This window comes from Sarcophilus harrisii, chromosome 1 (assembly GCF_902635505.1).
Source record: "Sarcophilus harrisii chromosome 1, mSarHar1.11, whole genome shotgun sequence".
Classification (NCBI taxonomy): Eukaryota; Metazoa; Chordata; class Mammalia; order Dasyuromorphia; family Dasyuridae; genus Sarcophilus; species Sarcophilus harrisii.
This window is the reverse complement of record NC_045426.1, coordinates 57473016-57487242: the sequence shown is the minus strand read 5'-3', so window position 1 is coordinate 57487242 and position 14227 is coordinate 57473016. Positions and strand designations below refer to the sequence as shown.

Sequence of the window (14227 nt, the reverse complement as noted above, 5' to 3'; positions counted from 1 at the left end):
GATGAAATGGACCAAAGCTCTTGAGTAGATGCACTAAGGTCCCAAGCACATGAGGCTAAATAGCAATTGGACAACACTCTATGGGCATATGCTTGGAAAATGGCCCTTCCCACTGTCCTGTGCTGGCTCGATCTTTTGGTATATACAGAGAATTGTAGGAGGGAGTAGGAGGTGGAGTAAGACTAGCCAGAGTTACTTTGGAGGGAGAAGGTGGTCGCGGAGATTCTGCTTCCATCCAATTCACTTCTACCCCTAAAGACCAAGAATAACGACAAAGGGCTTTTGCTTATCTTGACTCCAACTGATTCTAAGGTATCCAGGATGCTAGGGCAGTCATCACACGTGGAGAACAGAAAAGATTCCATTTCCATCTAGATGAAGCCCACAGCTCCATGACTGTCCCTAAAGGCTTCTCAGAGCTGGACGGTCACTGAGGGATCTAAGATCACTCAGCACTGCCCCCGCCACAAATGTTGAGACCTCTGTTAAGCATCCCCCACACAGATTTGGCCCCCAAGGTAACTGCTGGGACACCTCCAGATGTAGAATTCATGACGTCCTCAGGAAGAAGTTCTCATGTTTGAACAGAGGTTTTTCTTACACTTGCCCCGCTCTGGGCACCCCTTTACTTTGCAGACCCCCCTGGACCGACCATCCCAGCAGCCCCGGCTCCCATCAGTCCCTGAGACGATGGCTCACAGGACACCATAAAACCTGCTGGGAGAATGAAGTCTGGGCACTCCGTTCTGTAAGATGAGGAAAGCCAAGTCCAGAAGAGGAAGGACACAAGAGAGCCTGCTGCTGTTTTCTTTCCAGCTGACCTCTAGGGCCAGCTGCTTGCGGTCCCTCCCTGAGGAGACAGACCAGCACAGAGGGTGTCCCTGCCCCTCCAGCAGAGTCACTGTTACAGCCAGAAAACCCTGCCATGCTGCAGGAGCTTAGTAAATGTCTGCTGCTTAAGTAACCTGCTCTCCCCCTCCCCAAGAAGAGCCCATGGAAGGAGAGCAGACATATGCACAATGAGTAATTCAAGGAAGTGCTGAAAGTCAGTGATGTCAAGGGAAGGAAGCAGAACCGAAATAAGCAGCTGGTGACGTCAGCTGCAGAAGCAGTGACAGCAGAACAGCCCCCAGCCCCTCAGAGAGTGGGGAATCGGGGACAGTCTCCTCCCGCTTTGGATGCTGCAGGGGCCCCAAGGGGATGGCTGGGGAGTGAAGCCAACAGCCCAAGGTTCCTGGGATGGTCCGGGCCAAAACAGGGACTGGGGGAGGCAAAGGCAGAGGAAGCCGGCTCCGGGAAGGGGGGCAAGGCTCTTGTAACAGGATTGCCATCCCAGAGGCAGAAACAACATGGACCTGGAGGCCTGGCGAGCCTCCCTCAGGGTCAGGGCCCCAGAGAACACCCTCCATGGGGACCCAGACGGGAACGTAAGGTTCCAGGGGTAAGGCCCTTATAGTCTGGCCAATGTCCCTGGGGGGGAAGGGAGCAGCGAGGAGCACAATCAATCCCTGGAAATGCGGACTCAGAGGCTGTGCCCAGTTCAGAATAAGGACCAGACCCTGCCTCTCCGGGACATGCCCTGGCTCTCGGATCCTGGATCATGGGACACAGCTTCAGGAAACGCCTCTGCTCCTCTGCCCCAAACTTTCCACATATGTGACCAATACCCCATCTCAAACTGAGAAAACTCTACCAGTGGCAAGTTTATTGAAAAGACAACGGGGGAAGAAAAGCTATTGTGGCATGTAGACAGCCCACTGGGCTAGAGGGAGCAGCTATCAAGCATCTCTGTGGACCTGCCCCCCCCCCCTCACCCGGCCTCTTCCAGTATCATTCACTGCACCCCTCAGGTGCTCAGCACAGGTGCCCCAGAGCAGGAGCAGCAAGGGGACCTCCCATTATCTCGTGCAAGCCCGACACTTAACATATACAGCAAGTGGGGCCCAGCCATGCCTCGTTCCCAGCCATTCAGCTAAGGATCAATGTTGGCTAGATGCTAGGGAAGGCAAAAAGGATACTTGCAGAGGTGTGATTTAGCCTGGGAAAGAAGGAAGAAAACAATGTGATCATGGGGAAGAGAAAGAAGAGGTTAAAGGAAAAAGGAACAGAAAGAAAGGGAAGGGCAGGGGAACTGAATGGGGGGGAAGGGGAAGGGGAAGGAAGAAGGAAGGAAGAGGGAGGAAACAAGGAAGGAAGGAAGGAAGGAAGGAGGGAGGGGGGAGGGAGGAAGAAAAGAAGGAAGGAAGGAGGGAAGGAGGGAGGAAGGAGGGAGAGAGGAAGGGAGGAAGGGAGGGAGGGAGGGAAGGAGGAGGAGGGAGGGAGGGAGGGAGGGAAGAGATAGGGAGAGAGGGAGGGAGGGAAGGAAGAAGGAAGGGAAGGAGGGAGGGAGGAGGAGGGAGGGAGAGAGGGAGGGAGGAAGGGAGAGAGGGAGGAGGAAGGAGGAAGGAAGGGAGGGAGGGAGGGAGGAAGGAAGGGAGGAAGGGAGAGAGCAAGAAGGGAAGGAGGAAGGAAGGGAGGGAGGGAGGGAGGAGGGAGGGAAGAGGAAGGGAGGAAGGAAGGAGGGAGGGAGGGAGGAGGGGAAGGAGAGGAAGAGAGGGAGGAAGGGAGGGAGGAAGGAAGAAAGAAGGAAGGAGGGAGGGAGGGAGGAAGGAAGGAAGGAGGGAGGGAGGAAGGAAGGAAGGAAGGAAGGAGGGAGGAAGGAAGGAAGGAAGGAAGGAGGGAGGGAGGGAGGGAGGAAAGAAGGAAGGAGGGAGGGAGGAAGGAAGGAAGGAGGGAAGGAAGGAAGGAAGGAAGGAAGGAAGGAAGGAAGGAAGGCAGGCAGGCAGGCTAGAGGGGGACATTGAGTCGAGAAGCATCTGCCTCCCCATAATCCTCCTCCTCACGCACAGGCAAGACCTGGGAGATGGGGAAGAGCTGGGAAGCATCATCACGCCTGCCCCAGGTTGTCGGGGCAGGTCCAAACTCCTGACTGGGCCTTCCAAGCCATCCCTGAGCAGGCTCTGCCCCCTCGCTGCCTTTCTGCCCTCACCAGCCTTTCATTCCACCTGTGCAGGCCCCTCCTTGTTCCCCGAACGGGGCCCTGCATCATTGACAAAGAGCCTGGGGCCGACAGCGGTCAGACCATCCCACCGCTTCCTTCTAAAGGTGAGCAGGCGGGCTCAGAGGGGCTGAGAAAGGAGGTGGCAAAAGTAACCCCTCTCCCTAGGGCCCCCCCACACACAGGGGGCCACACACGGGGCCAGAACAGGGCCTACACTCAGAGCTCCCACACATGGGGCCCTTCTCCTTGAGGCCCCCACACACGGGGTAGTGAAGAGTCAGACAGGACTAAACAAAAGGAGGAGGAGGAGGAAGAGGAGGAGGAGGAAGGCTCTGGAGAAGGCTCTGCCAGGGGGAGACTCATTCCTAGATAAGGAGACAGAGGTTCCGAAGTGCTGGGTTTGCTCCAATACTGCCGGGAGCACAGCCTGACCTCCATGTTCCGGGCTCTCCTCTGCCTGGGCTCCCCCACCCCCACAAAGGGCCCCTCCTCTGGCCATGAAGCTCGGCGGTCAGGAGTCGGGGCCAGGGGAACCAAGGACAGGCTTCCTGCCAGGGGGGGTCAGGTGGGTTTGCTTTGTTCCTTGGCTACAGCCTGAGCCCTGACCTCTGTCCCAGCATGACTCCTCACGCTGACCCCAGACTGGCTGCTTGCACCCGCCCCAGAGAGGCCCCTGTCTCTGCCCCCCTGCCCCCAGCATGGTCTCTGGGACCCCTGGGGGTGGGTGGGCTGCTCACAGGCCCCGGCCCTGCTGAGAACTCCGGGCTGATCCGGCTCAGGGCCTGCCCAGGACCCCACAGAGCGTCTTCCACAGGCAGGACCACCCAACCCTGGCTGCTGGTTACTTACGACTGGTGGACGCTGCAGTTGTAAAAGACAAAATCCACAGATGCGAACTTCTTCCCTGTCTCCTTGGACTTCAGGTAGAGCTTCACCACCCTCTTGTCTCCTTCAAGAGAGGTGAGGGAGAAGGGGTGAGTGGTGGGAGAGGAGAGGGGGGCTGGGGTCGGGGGCCCAGGCCCAGGGCTCGGCCCCAGCTCTGCTCCTCTGTTGGATCTCTTATCTCGCAGGGAGCACTGACACCCGGAGGGAGGGGTCACTGCGAGGTGGGGTCGAGCCTCTGGCCTCCTGCCCGACCCATGAGCAGTGCTGAGGGTCCCAAGGGATGCCGCAGAACGGAGGCCTCCGACACCAGCAGAGAGAGGCCCCCCAGCCTTCAGGGTGCCCCTGCCTGTTGTCCGTGGCAGGGGAGGGGATGGGAGGGGAAATGCCGCATGGAGAAGCTTCCTCCCAGGGCCACAGCCTCTCAGGCCCGGCTGCCCCCCCCCCCCGCCTCCCCCAAGCCGAGGCACCCCCCCATCTCCTCGCCCGGACCTCAGGGGGAGCGGCGCCCCTGCGATCTCCCCCCCCCCCCAGGCTGTGCGGAGGCCCCAGGAGCTCTACCCGAGGGCGCTCTGCTCAAGGCCAAAGGGCCAGGCAGGCTCTCCCATCTCGTCAGGGAGGGGGGTCAGGAAGACACTGGGATGACCGTTTCAGGGTGACCGGCGTCCTCATAACCCCGCACAGGGTACTGAGGCGTTTAAAGGCATTTGGAGACCATGCTGCCCGGGGTAGGGGGCATCTGTGCAGCAGAAAGGCCGAGGGCTGCGGGGCAGGAGGGCGCTGGGAGTCCCCCCCTGCCGGTGTCCCGGAGCCCCCAGGAGGTGGGAAGGCGGGGGCCCCACGGGCCTGCTCCCTCTGTGCCCTTGGCCCCTGGCGGCCACTGTTTGTGTCATTATGCTCCTGCCTGCAGTGATCTCCCCCTCCCTGAGCTCCCTGCGGGACCGGGAGCCACAAGCCCCTCACCTGGGCTCACCCCGGCTGGGGTTCTCAGGTTTTCCGGGGTGAGTCTGGGCCCCTGAGCCGGCCAGCCAGGAGGACCCGGGGAGAGGCTGCATCTGCCTGGGCCCGGCCTGCGTCAGCCCTGTCCCCCCCGCTGGCCTGGCCTCGGGCCCCCTGCAGGGCCCCAGTATCTGCCCAGGCCCGGCCCGCCTCCACCCTGCCCCCCGCCGGCCTGGCCTCCCAGCCCCGGCACTCCCCCTCAGCAGCCTCTGACCCGGGGTCTTCGAAGGAACTCGGTAAACATGAGTTCAGATGCTCCCCGGGGGAGCTGGGCTGGAAATAAAAACAAACCCCTTGTCCAGGCCCAGGAAAGCCCTGGGCGACAGCGGGGGGTGGGGGTGGGGTGAGGGGCGCTGCGGGCTCCCGAGAGTGACTCAGCCCGACAGGATGACGCGGCCGTCAGGCCCCCAGGCCAGCCTCCCCAGGACACACTGCGGCCATTCAGGCGGGCTCCGGCTCAGCACTGACCAGATGCCGGATTTCTCCCGCCCCCGCCTGTGTCTCCGGGGCCCGCGGGGGGGCGGGAGCCTTGTGTTTGGGACCACGGGCCCTGGGCGCCCATCAGCCCCAGTGACGTCACAGGCACAAGGGAGCAGGCCGGGCTGGGGGAGAGGGAGGGGGCTCCCTGGAAACCACAGTCCTGATCCCTGGGGACGGGTCAGAGATGGGGGACCACGCTGCGGGGGCTGGGAGCCTCGAGGGCTCGCTGCCCCCCCCCACTCCCAAGATCTTTCTTAGGCTGAAGTTGAGCCCGAGACTCATTTTGGAGCCTCTGAAAAAAGCCCCCGTCTCCTTCCCCCAACCTCTCACCCATGAGCCAAAGCAGATAAACCATGCCCGGGGCTCCACGGGAGCTGCCGAGCCCACCTTTCTCCTCCCGCCCGCGGGAGGCCTGTGAGCCGCGCCACCACAGGGGACTGGGGCTCCCGCGCACGGTCAGGGCCCTGGCCGCCGGCTCGGGCGCTGGTGCCGGGGAGAGCCCGGCCGGTGCCAGCTCTGCCCACCGGGACCAGGGGCGAGGCCACCGCATCCGGCTCCAGATTCGTGTCAAGGGCCGTGAGGGGCTCACGCTGGGAGAAGGGAGAAAGGTCCGGTCGGGAGGCCGCTGGGGCACGGGGAGCCTCGGCCAGCAAGCCCGCGCAGGCTCCCCGGCTCCCGCGGTGCGCCCGGGCCAGCGCCGGCTCCTGCCCCACCTGGCTCAGCCCGAGCCCGGGGTTCCTGGCCCGAGGCGGCGCTGGCCCCAGGACGCTCTGTGGGGCAGACCCCGGGCTCCCTGCGCCAGGGCGGGGCTCCGCCCCAGACTCACCCTGCCCCCGGGTGATGGGCACCACGTCCTTGGCGGAGGGGGAGCGGCAGTGGATCTTCCCGTCCTCGATGCGGCTCTCCGACTCGGTGAAGTCTTCGAAGGAGCAGTTGACCCCCGCCGAGAGGTCGGGCACGTTCCAGGCTTGCAGGACGAGCTAGGGCCGGAGGGAGGGAGGAGAGGCGGGGTGAGCGGCCAGGAGACGGAGACCCCCGGGAAGCCTCCAGGCGGGCGCCGGACTTCCGACACGGTGACCGAGATGTTCTTGGGCCGCACGGTGAGCTGCACGCACTGGAGCAGGTCGGAGGCGAAGCGCTGGGGCTCGTCGGCGCGCTCGCAGCGGTCCTTCCGGGAGCAGCTGGCGGGAGGGAGAGCCGGTCACCGGGAGGCAGAGTCCTGGGAGGCAGAGTCCTGGGCCGGGCTCCCCGGTCCTGCCCCCGGCGCAGGGGAACTGAAGCCCAGGAGGGGCGGCCCGGTTCCCGGCCCCCGGCCCAAGGAGGCGCCCCGCCCCGCCCCAAACGGGGGAATGGACCCTCCGCCCCGGGGCCCTGGGCAGGTTCTCCCGGGCCGGGAGGAAGGCCACGCCCCTCCTCCTCGGCCTCCTTTTGTTTCTTGGCCCGGCTGCTGCATTGGCAAAGGGAAGGTCGCCCCTGGGAAGGAGCCAACAGCCTGAGGGTAGGTAACAGTCAGCACAATCCCCGAGGGCAATCAGCAGAGGCCTTTATCCCAGGGGCTGGTGACTGGCTTTCTGGCCAGGAGGCCGCGCCCCTCGCCGGCAGGCCACGCCCCTGTCCGCGGGCCACGCCCCCACCGAAGGGCCGAGCCCCCTCCCCCCCGCCGGCAGGCCACGCCCCTGAGCTTATTAAGCTCTCCCCAGGCCCTGCGGTTGGAGGTCCGTGACTGACAGAGCATCGGAACCGCGAGGGGACTGGACGAGTGGCAGCCCCAGCCTCGGCCACGATCCCCCAGAGAGGCTCCGGGCCCGCGTCCCCGCGTTCTGGGCGCCCAGTCCTCCTCAGGGGGCGGGGGAGGGGCAAATCCCCCAACTGGTGCTCTCCCAAAGGGGGAAGGACCGGCCTGGGGGGAGGGGGCTACAGGGGTGCTGGGAGGGGGGGCTAAGAGAGAGCCGCGGCCACACACACACGTTAATATGCATATATGTGCATTAACATACAGACAAGAACACGTGTGTGTGGATAGAAAAAGGTTAGCGTCGCCAAGTTCAGAATGAAGAAGCGGGGCGGCACCTGACCGGGTGGGCTTGAGTTGGGAGACCTCCCCAAACCCTTATGGCTTTGTTATTTATTTAACACATAGAAAAAGGCCCGCCCCGCCCTGGCCCCGCCCCGCCCCGGCCCCCCAAGGGAGAGACCCTCACACCCATTTGGACGCACCACCCGATGGGGGTCCCGGGCCGGGCCAGCCTGCGAAGGGCGACTGCTGCAACCCCCACCCCGGAACCCCGGGTCACCTGCAAGCAAAGGACAGAGGCTCGAGGCAGAGGCTCGGGAGGGGGCGCTTCCCCCCCCGGTGAGGGGGGACCTCCTGGCCGCAGAGGGCGGGGCCGCCCAGCAGGGGGCAGGATTCCGGGAGGCTCCCGGGACAGCAGGCGGGGTGGGCTCGGAGCAGAGCCTTCCGCAACGTGGAAGCAGCCCAGATTCCTGCCCTAACCCCGCCCAAGGTTCCACAGCCCCATTTCACCCGCGCCCCCCGGCCCCCCCAGCCCCCCACCTGCCAAGGCCCGGCCGCAAAACCCTCCCCGCCCCCGCCCGCCCGCCCGGCCCCCAAAGCCTTTCTCTCTGATAGAGGGAAGCCCGCGTGCGCCCGCCTCACGCCCAGAGGGGTCGGGAAAGCGGGGAGGCCCCAAGCCAGGCAACCGGCCCCAAGCGGTTTCCGGGGGCCCAGGGCACCCCTGCGCGGAGACAGGCAGGAGCACCTGAACAGACCCGCACCAACGGAGGCTGCGCCAAAGGGGCAGACCCGGGAGGAGGGCCGGGGCGGAAGGCCAAGGCCGGGGCCTGGCCAGGGCCCAACTCTCCCGGCCGCGGGATGAAAGCTCCCCGAGGAGGGCCCGCCCGGCATCCAGGGGCGCGGGGGGGGGGAAGGCGGGGAGGCCCGGGGCCCTTGGGAAGGGCCTTTGGGGGTTCCCCTTCTGTCCTGCCTTCTCTCGAGGTGACCAACGTGGGAACGCGCTCCACAGGCTGCAACACGCATAGCCCGCTGTCGTAGGGAAGCGGGGGCAAGGGGGGGGGTCGGGCCCAACGGGAAAGCGAGCTTTGGTGCAGCTGGGAAAATGGAAACTGTTCACCGGGTGAAGTAACAGAAGCGGTATTCTCTCTCATCTTTTGTAGTAGTGCTAAAAGCACTTTCTGTCTCCGGCTTTTCTTCTCTCTCGGTCTATACTTAGATTTCGATTCTATTTCTACTTTCTCCGGCCACTCGCCTGCCCAGGCTACAAGGCCCTCACCTTGTTCCTCTCTTACAGCGTGTGGCAAAGTACCGAGTATAACGCTGAAGGAATGGATGAATGACGGTGGGAATGAATGAAGGAAGGTGTGAAGGGCAAAGTGTGCAGAATATAACGCTGAAGGAATGAATGAATGAAGGAAGGTGTGAAGGGCAAAGTGCGCAGAATATAACGCTGAAGGAATGAATGAATGAATGAAGGTGTGAAGGGCAAAGTGTACAGAATATAACGCTGAAGGAATGAATGAAGGTGTGAATGAATGAATGAATGATGGTGGGAAGGGCAAAGTGTACAGAATATAACGCTGAAGGAATGAATGAATGAATGAAGGTGTGAAGGGGCAAAAGTGTAAAATATAACGCCGGAAGGGGAAGAACCAGAATGAAGGTGTGAAGGGCAAAGGTGCAGAATATAACGCTGAAGGAATGAACGAATGAATGAAGGTGTGAAGGGCAAAGTGTGCAGAATATAACGCTGAAGGAATGAATGAATGAATGAAGGTGTGAAGGGCAAAGTGTGCAGAATATAACGCTGAAGGAATGAAGGAAGGTGTGAATGAATGAATGAATGATGGTGGGAAGGGCAAAGTGTACAGAATATAACGCTGAAGGAATGAATGAATGAATGATGGTGGGAAGGGCAAAGTGTTCAGAATATAACGCTGAAGGAATGAATGAAGGTGTGAATGAATGAATGAATGATGGTGGGAAGGGCAAAGTGCACACAATATAACAATGAATGAATGAATGAATGAAGGTGTGAAGGGCAAAGTGTACAGAATATAACGCTGAAGGAATGAATGAATGAATGAAGGTGTGAAGGGCAAAGTGTGCAGAATATAACGCTGAAGGAATGAACGAATGAATGAAGGTGTGAAGGGCAAAGTGTGCAGGTTCGCTGGAAGGAATGAACGAATGAATTTGAAGGGTGTGAAGGGGCAAAATTTCGGGAATATAACGCTGAAGGAATGAATGAATGAATGAAGGTGAAGGGCAAAGTGTGCAGAATATAACGCTGAAGGAATGAAGGAAGGTGTGAATGAATGAATGAATGATGGTGGGAAGGGCAAAGTGTACAGAATATAACGCTGAAGGAATGAATGAATGAATGATGGTGGGAAGGGCAAAGTGTTCAGAATATAACGCTGAAGGAATGAATGAAGGTGTGAATGAATGAATGAATGATGGTGGGAAGGGCAAAGTGCACACAATATAACAATGAATGAATGAATGAATGAAGGTGTGAAGGGCAAAGTGTACAGAATATAACGCTGAAGGAATGAATGAAGGTGTGAATGAATGAATGAATGATGGTGGGAAGGGCAAAGTGTACAGAATATAACAATGAATGAATGAATGAATGAAGGTGGGAAGGAAGATGGGGGTAAGGCTGGAGAAGAAAAAAGAAGTTAGGAAGGGTTGAAGTTTGGGAGCAGGGAAAGAAGCCCAAAAAGGGAATTTGGGGTCATGCCTCGAGTGCCTGATGGAGGAGACCTAGACCCATCCCCAACTTTGCCAGTGACAAGTCATTTGAGTTTTCTGGGCCTCGATTTCCCCTGATAAAAGTTGGGGATGGGGGAGGTTCCCTCCTGCTCCCGGCCCCCCCCACACACAGTCTCGGGTCCTTCTCCTTGAGCAGGGTGTCTGGTATGAACAGCGATGTCAAACTCAAACAGAAAAGGGGCCGCCTGTTCTCCCCTTCCCCCATCACGCAATCTCTGTCCCCTGCCTTGTGCTGGCCCGGGTCTGACCCCTCTGCATAGTGGGATGAATAAAGGTCTGGGGAGGGAGAGGGTCGTCAGTCCTAATCCTCTCCCTGACTGGGCGGTGTCACTGAACCTCAGTGTCCCCATCTGTAAAACAGAGAACATACTCCTAGAGACCCTTTCTCACAGACAGAGGCACGGGAACCCTTTTCTAAGTCTCCCACCCAGTGTTCCAGGGTGACTTCCAAGTATGTCCTTCCTGACCTACCAGCCCGTGGCCTCCACCACCAGTGGCCCCTCACCCAGCTCACACGGCCTCTCAGCAGGCCCCTGGGCACCTATCTGGGCGCAGGTGAGAAGGAGCCAAGAGCAGGAACTCAACAACAGATCGAGGAGCATCCATGAAGCCCCCACTGCGTGCCAGGCGCACTGCAAGCCCTGGGAAACCCCAGTGACCCCTGCCTTCGGCCCAGACGGCCACCCGGTACAGGGAGCCGCCCCTTGCTGGTCACAGGTCCCAGCCCAGGACCCGGCACAAAGGGAAATCCTTCAGCCAGAAACTGCAGTTCACACATCGCCCCAACAGTGGCAAGGAAGGGATCTGTTGCTAATTTAGATGCAGGACAGAGGCTCCAAGAAATTCTAAATAACCACTTACATAAAGAATCAGAACATCTGGGCATGGATGGGAGAGAATTAGCTCGGGAGAGGTCAGACCGAGAAAGCTGCCTGCCGCTGCCCCTGCCCCTGCCCGCTCCCCCATCTCCAAACAGCTCTGGCTCCAGGAAGGATCCAGGACCCAAGCACCCTGGCCAGGTGGAACCCAGGTATTAGCTCAGGGAGGGATGAGGGATAACACGCTGTTAGGGAGCCTCCAAAGGACCAGGTTCACTCTGCCTGACTTATAAGGCAACTTTGGAGGTTACTGAGTCCGTGGGATGGAAGCAGAAACGCTCCCTGCTGGGTTTAGGACGCTGTCAGATAGGAGCCCAAGGGCAGCTCTGAGTCTGTGGGCTCTCACATGGGGCCAGCCGGGGCCAGGTTTGTGGCCAGTTTTAACACATGGCCCTGGGTCTGTTCTTCCTGGGTCTTGGTTTTCAGGGGCAGTTCAGGTGGGCCCGAATGGGTTCAAGGGGACCCAAAGTTTTGAGAGGAGCCTAGGCTGATTAGGACAAACCCTTTTCCCGTTTCGTTGTTTCCTATTTTGGGACTGGGGGCCAACCCTGGGTTCCAAAAATAAAGGAATTGGGTTTCAAAGGATCTTGGGGTTTAAATATCCTTCCCTCCCTCCCCCTGGAAAATCCTGGTTCAATTCCCAACTTCCTTTAACAAAAAGGGGGAATAGCCCAGAGGGGAAAGGGGAGAGGAAGCCCAGCCAGGGGAAAAGGAAAGAGGGAAAGGAAAAAAGGGGAAAACAGGCCAAAAGGGGCGGGAAAAAAGAAAAGGAAAGAAAGGGGGCAAAAAAAAAAGAAAAGCAGAGGGGGAAAAGGAAGGAAGGGGAGAGAAACAGACGGGGGAAAAGAACAAAAAAGACAGAAAAGGAAAGGAAGGGAAAGGGGAAAGGGAGAAGAGAGAAAGATATATTCAAAGAGGGAAAGGAGGGAAAGAAGAAAGATGGAGGGAGGGGAAGAGAGAGAGAGAGTTAGTTTAATGAAGCTCCTCTCACAGTTTATAAGCCTTCTCCTTCCTTCCAGAGATTGACTATCCTTAGAGAAATCCTTAAGAAAATTCAGGGAACAAGAAAAAAAGCCAGCTGCCTCCCAAGCCTCCGTTGAACAAAGCTGCTCCCCACTTTCACCTTCCCAGAAAGCCTCTTGAGTTCCAGGGCCATCACCTGCACCTCCTCTTCCCTCCAGCCTCTCCTGGGGTGCCCAGCCCCGCCCCAGCTGGCAAGGCACAAACACAGGCAGTTACCAGGGCCTACAAAGGCCTCCTGGGCCACCCGAAATCCCAGTGGACACTAGGGCAGAGCAGGCCAGGGCTGGCCACAAGGGAGAAGGCTGGGAGCCGGACCTCTGGGCCCTCGCACCCCAAATCCTTCCCAACAAACTGAAGTGGGAGTGACTCCTCGCAACCCGCAAACAAAAGGCGGCCTGACAGATTCAGCTCCTAATTAATAGCTCCTCCAGATGAGATTAGAATCCCCGGGAGCTCCGGGCCCCAGGAGCCGGGACACAATTGTTCACTTAATTACTTCTCTGCTTCCCTGATAACCACAGCCCTGGCAAATATTTCTTTTTATTAATCAACTGAGCAGAAAGCGGGAAGAGCGGCCAGATTGCCCTCAGCCCCGAAACAGAAGGGAGGCTGGCCGTTGGCCGGAAGGGAGGCTGGCGGCTGGCCGGAAGGGAGTTTGGCCACTAGCCGGGTGGGCCCAGAGGTCGGAGCCCCCAGAAGCCGGCGGTTCCAGCAGACTCTGGCCAGGCCATTTCCTTCTCAGGCTGGTTTCCTCGCCTGCCAAACAGGGGAGAAGCAAGCAGGCCAGAGGCTTCTGGGAGGGCCAGGCCTGGAGAGGAGCGGGGGTTGTGAGCACAAAATCTGGGCAGCCCTGCCCTCCAGGAGCCTCCGTTCCACCAAGAAGAGTCAAGGTCTGGGGATGGCCTGGGGAATTCATGAGGAGCAAAGGAAAAACTGGGGCAGAAGGAGCCTCCCAGATTGTAGAAGAACTGTTATTTAATCCGAAATTTGAGCCATTACACTCAAATATGAATCCCGGGGCGCTGCCTGTAACTACCTCTCCATGTGACTTCGGGAATGGAAGAAAGTAAATAAGCATTTATTAAGCACCTATTATATGTCAGGCCCCAGACTTTACAAATCATCTCATCTGATAATCAGGCACTTGACAAATCATCTCATTTGATCCTCCCAACAACCCTGGCAGGGAGATGCTCTTGTTGTCCCCATTTGACAGATCGGTAAACTGAGGCAAGCAGCACCTACCCTGACCCCTGTCAATTCCAGGGCCTTCCTCCCATTTCCCACTGATCGTATTCCCCTCCTGTGTATTTACCAGCCGGTAGGCTCTCCTCCTCCTCCATGACCATAAGCTCTTACTCTTCTGCTCAAAGCAGGTACTCGAAAAATATTGATGAATGGATGAATTTATGTGAATAAAGTCTGACTTCGGGGAGAGAGACCTTATCCGGCAGAAAGACACGAAGACGTCTCCCGGAGAGCCAAAGATCATCCACGCCAAGGTGGGAGGGGCTTCCCCCGAGAACGAGGGGCCGCTCAGTGCCGGGCCGGGGGCTGCCTGGCCCACCCATGGCCATGAGAGAAGGAAAGAATATTCCTCCCAGTCTGTTATTGGGGAAGAGAGGCGGCAAAGAAGGTCAGTGGGGTTCCAAGGGGCAGAAACAGCTGGAGAGAGTGATGGGAAACTCAACCAGAAGCGGGCCTTGGAAAGGAGGATGCAACAGCGACTCTCACTCTTTCTCCTCCATCTCTGCCTCCTTCTGCAGCTTTCTCTCTGCCTCTCTGATTCTCTGTCTGACTTTCTATATCTGTCTGTCTGTTTCCCCCCCCCCCCCCCACTTCTCCCTCTCCTCCCTTCCCTCTCTCTCCATTCCCCCTAGGAGACGGCTGCCCGGGTGACTGCGTGGGGGACAGGAGCCACCCCTGATTCACCTCCTCAGCCTCAGAGCAGCCCCCAGTTCAGTGAATTAGGTCTCAGGTACCGGAGGGCTGATGGTGCCATTAAACTGGGCCCCCTGTTTCTATGACGCTTCACCCTGAAGTATGGGGGATGCTTCCCTTTCTGGGGAGAGCTCTTCCCCCCCCCATCCCTGGGGACGCCCCCCACCCCGAGGGGCAGCTTGGGCCTCCCGC

The 14227-nt window shown here is 59.2% G+C and overlaps 1 protein-coding gene across 1 annotated transcript in view; it reads right to left on the bottom strand.

Annotated features, from left to right (window-relative positions):
* PLXNA1 (plexin A1) overlaps window positions 1-14227 on the bottom strand; it is a 277345-nt gene that overhangs the window by 117851 nt on the left and 145267 nt on the right. The window contains exons 5-9 of the mRNA XM_031964586.1: window positions 7619-7695; window positions 7130-7301; window positions 6461-6602; window positions 6228-6383; window positions 3890-3989 (exon numbers count right to left, since the gene is read on the bottom strand). Of these exons, the coding sequence (XP_031820446.1) occupies window positions 3890-3989; window positions 6228-6383; window positions 6461-6602; window positions 7130-7301; window positions 7619-7695 (647 nt within the window). The remainder of the gene's footprint in view (window positions 1-3889; window positions 3990-6227; window positions 6384-6460; window positions 6603-7129; window positions 7302-7618; window positions 7696-14227) is intronic.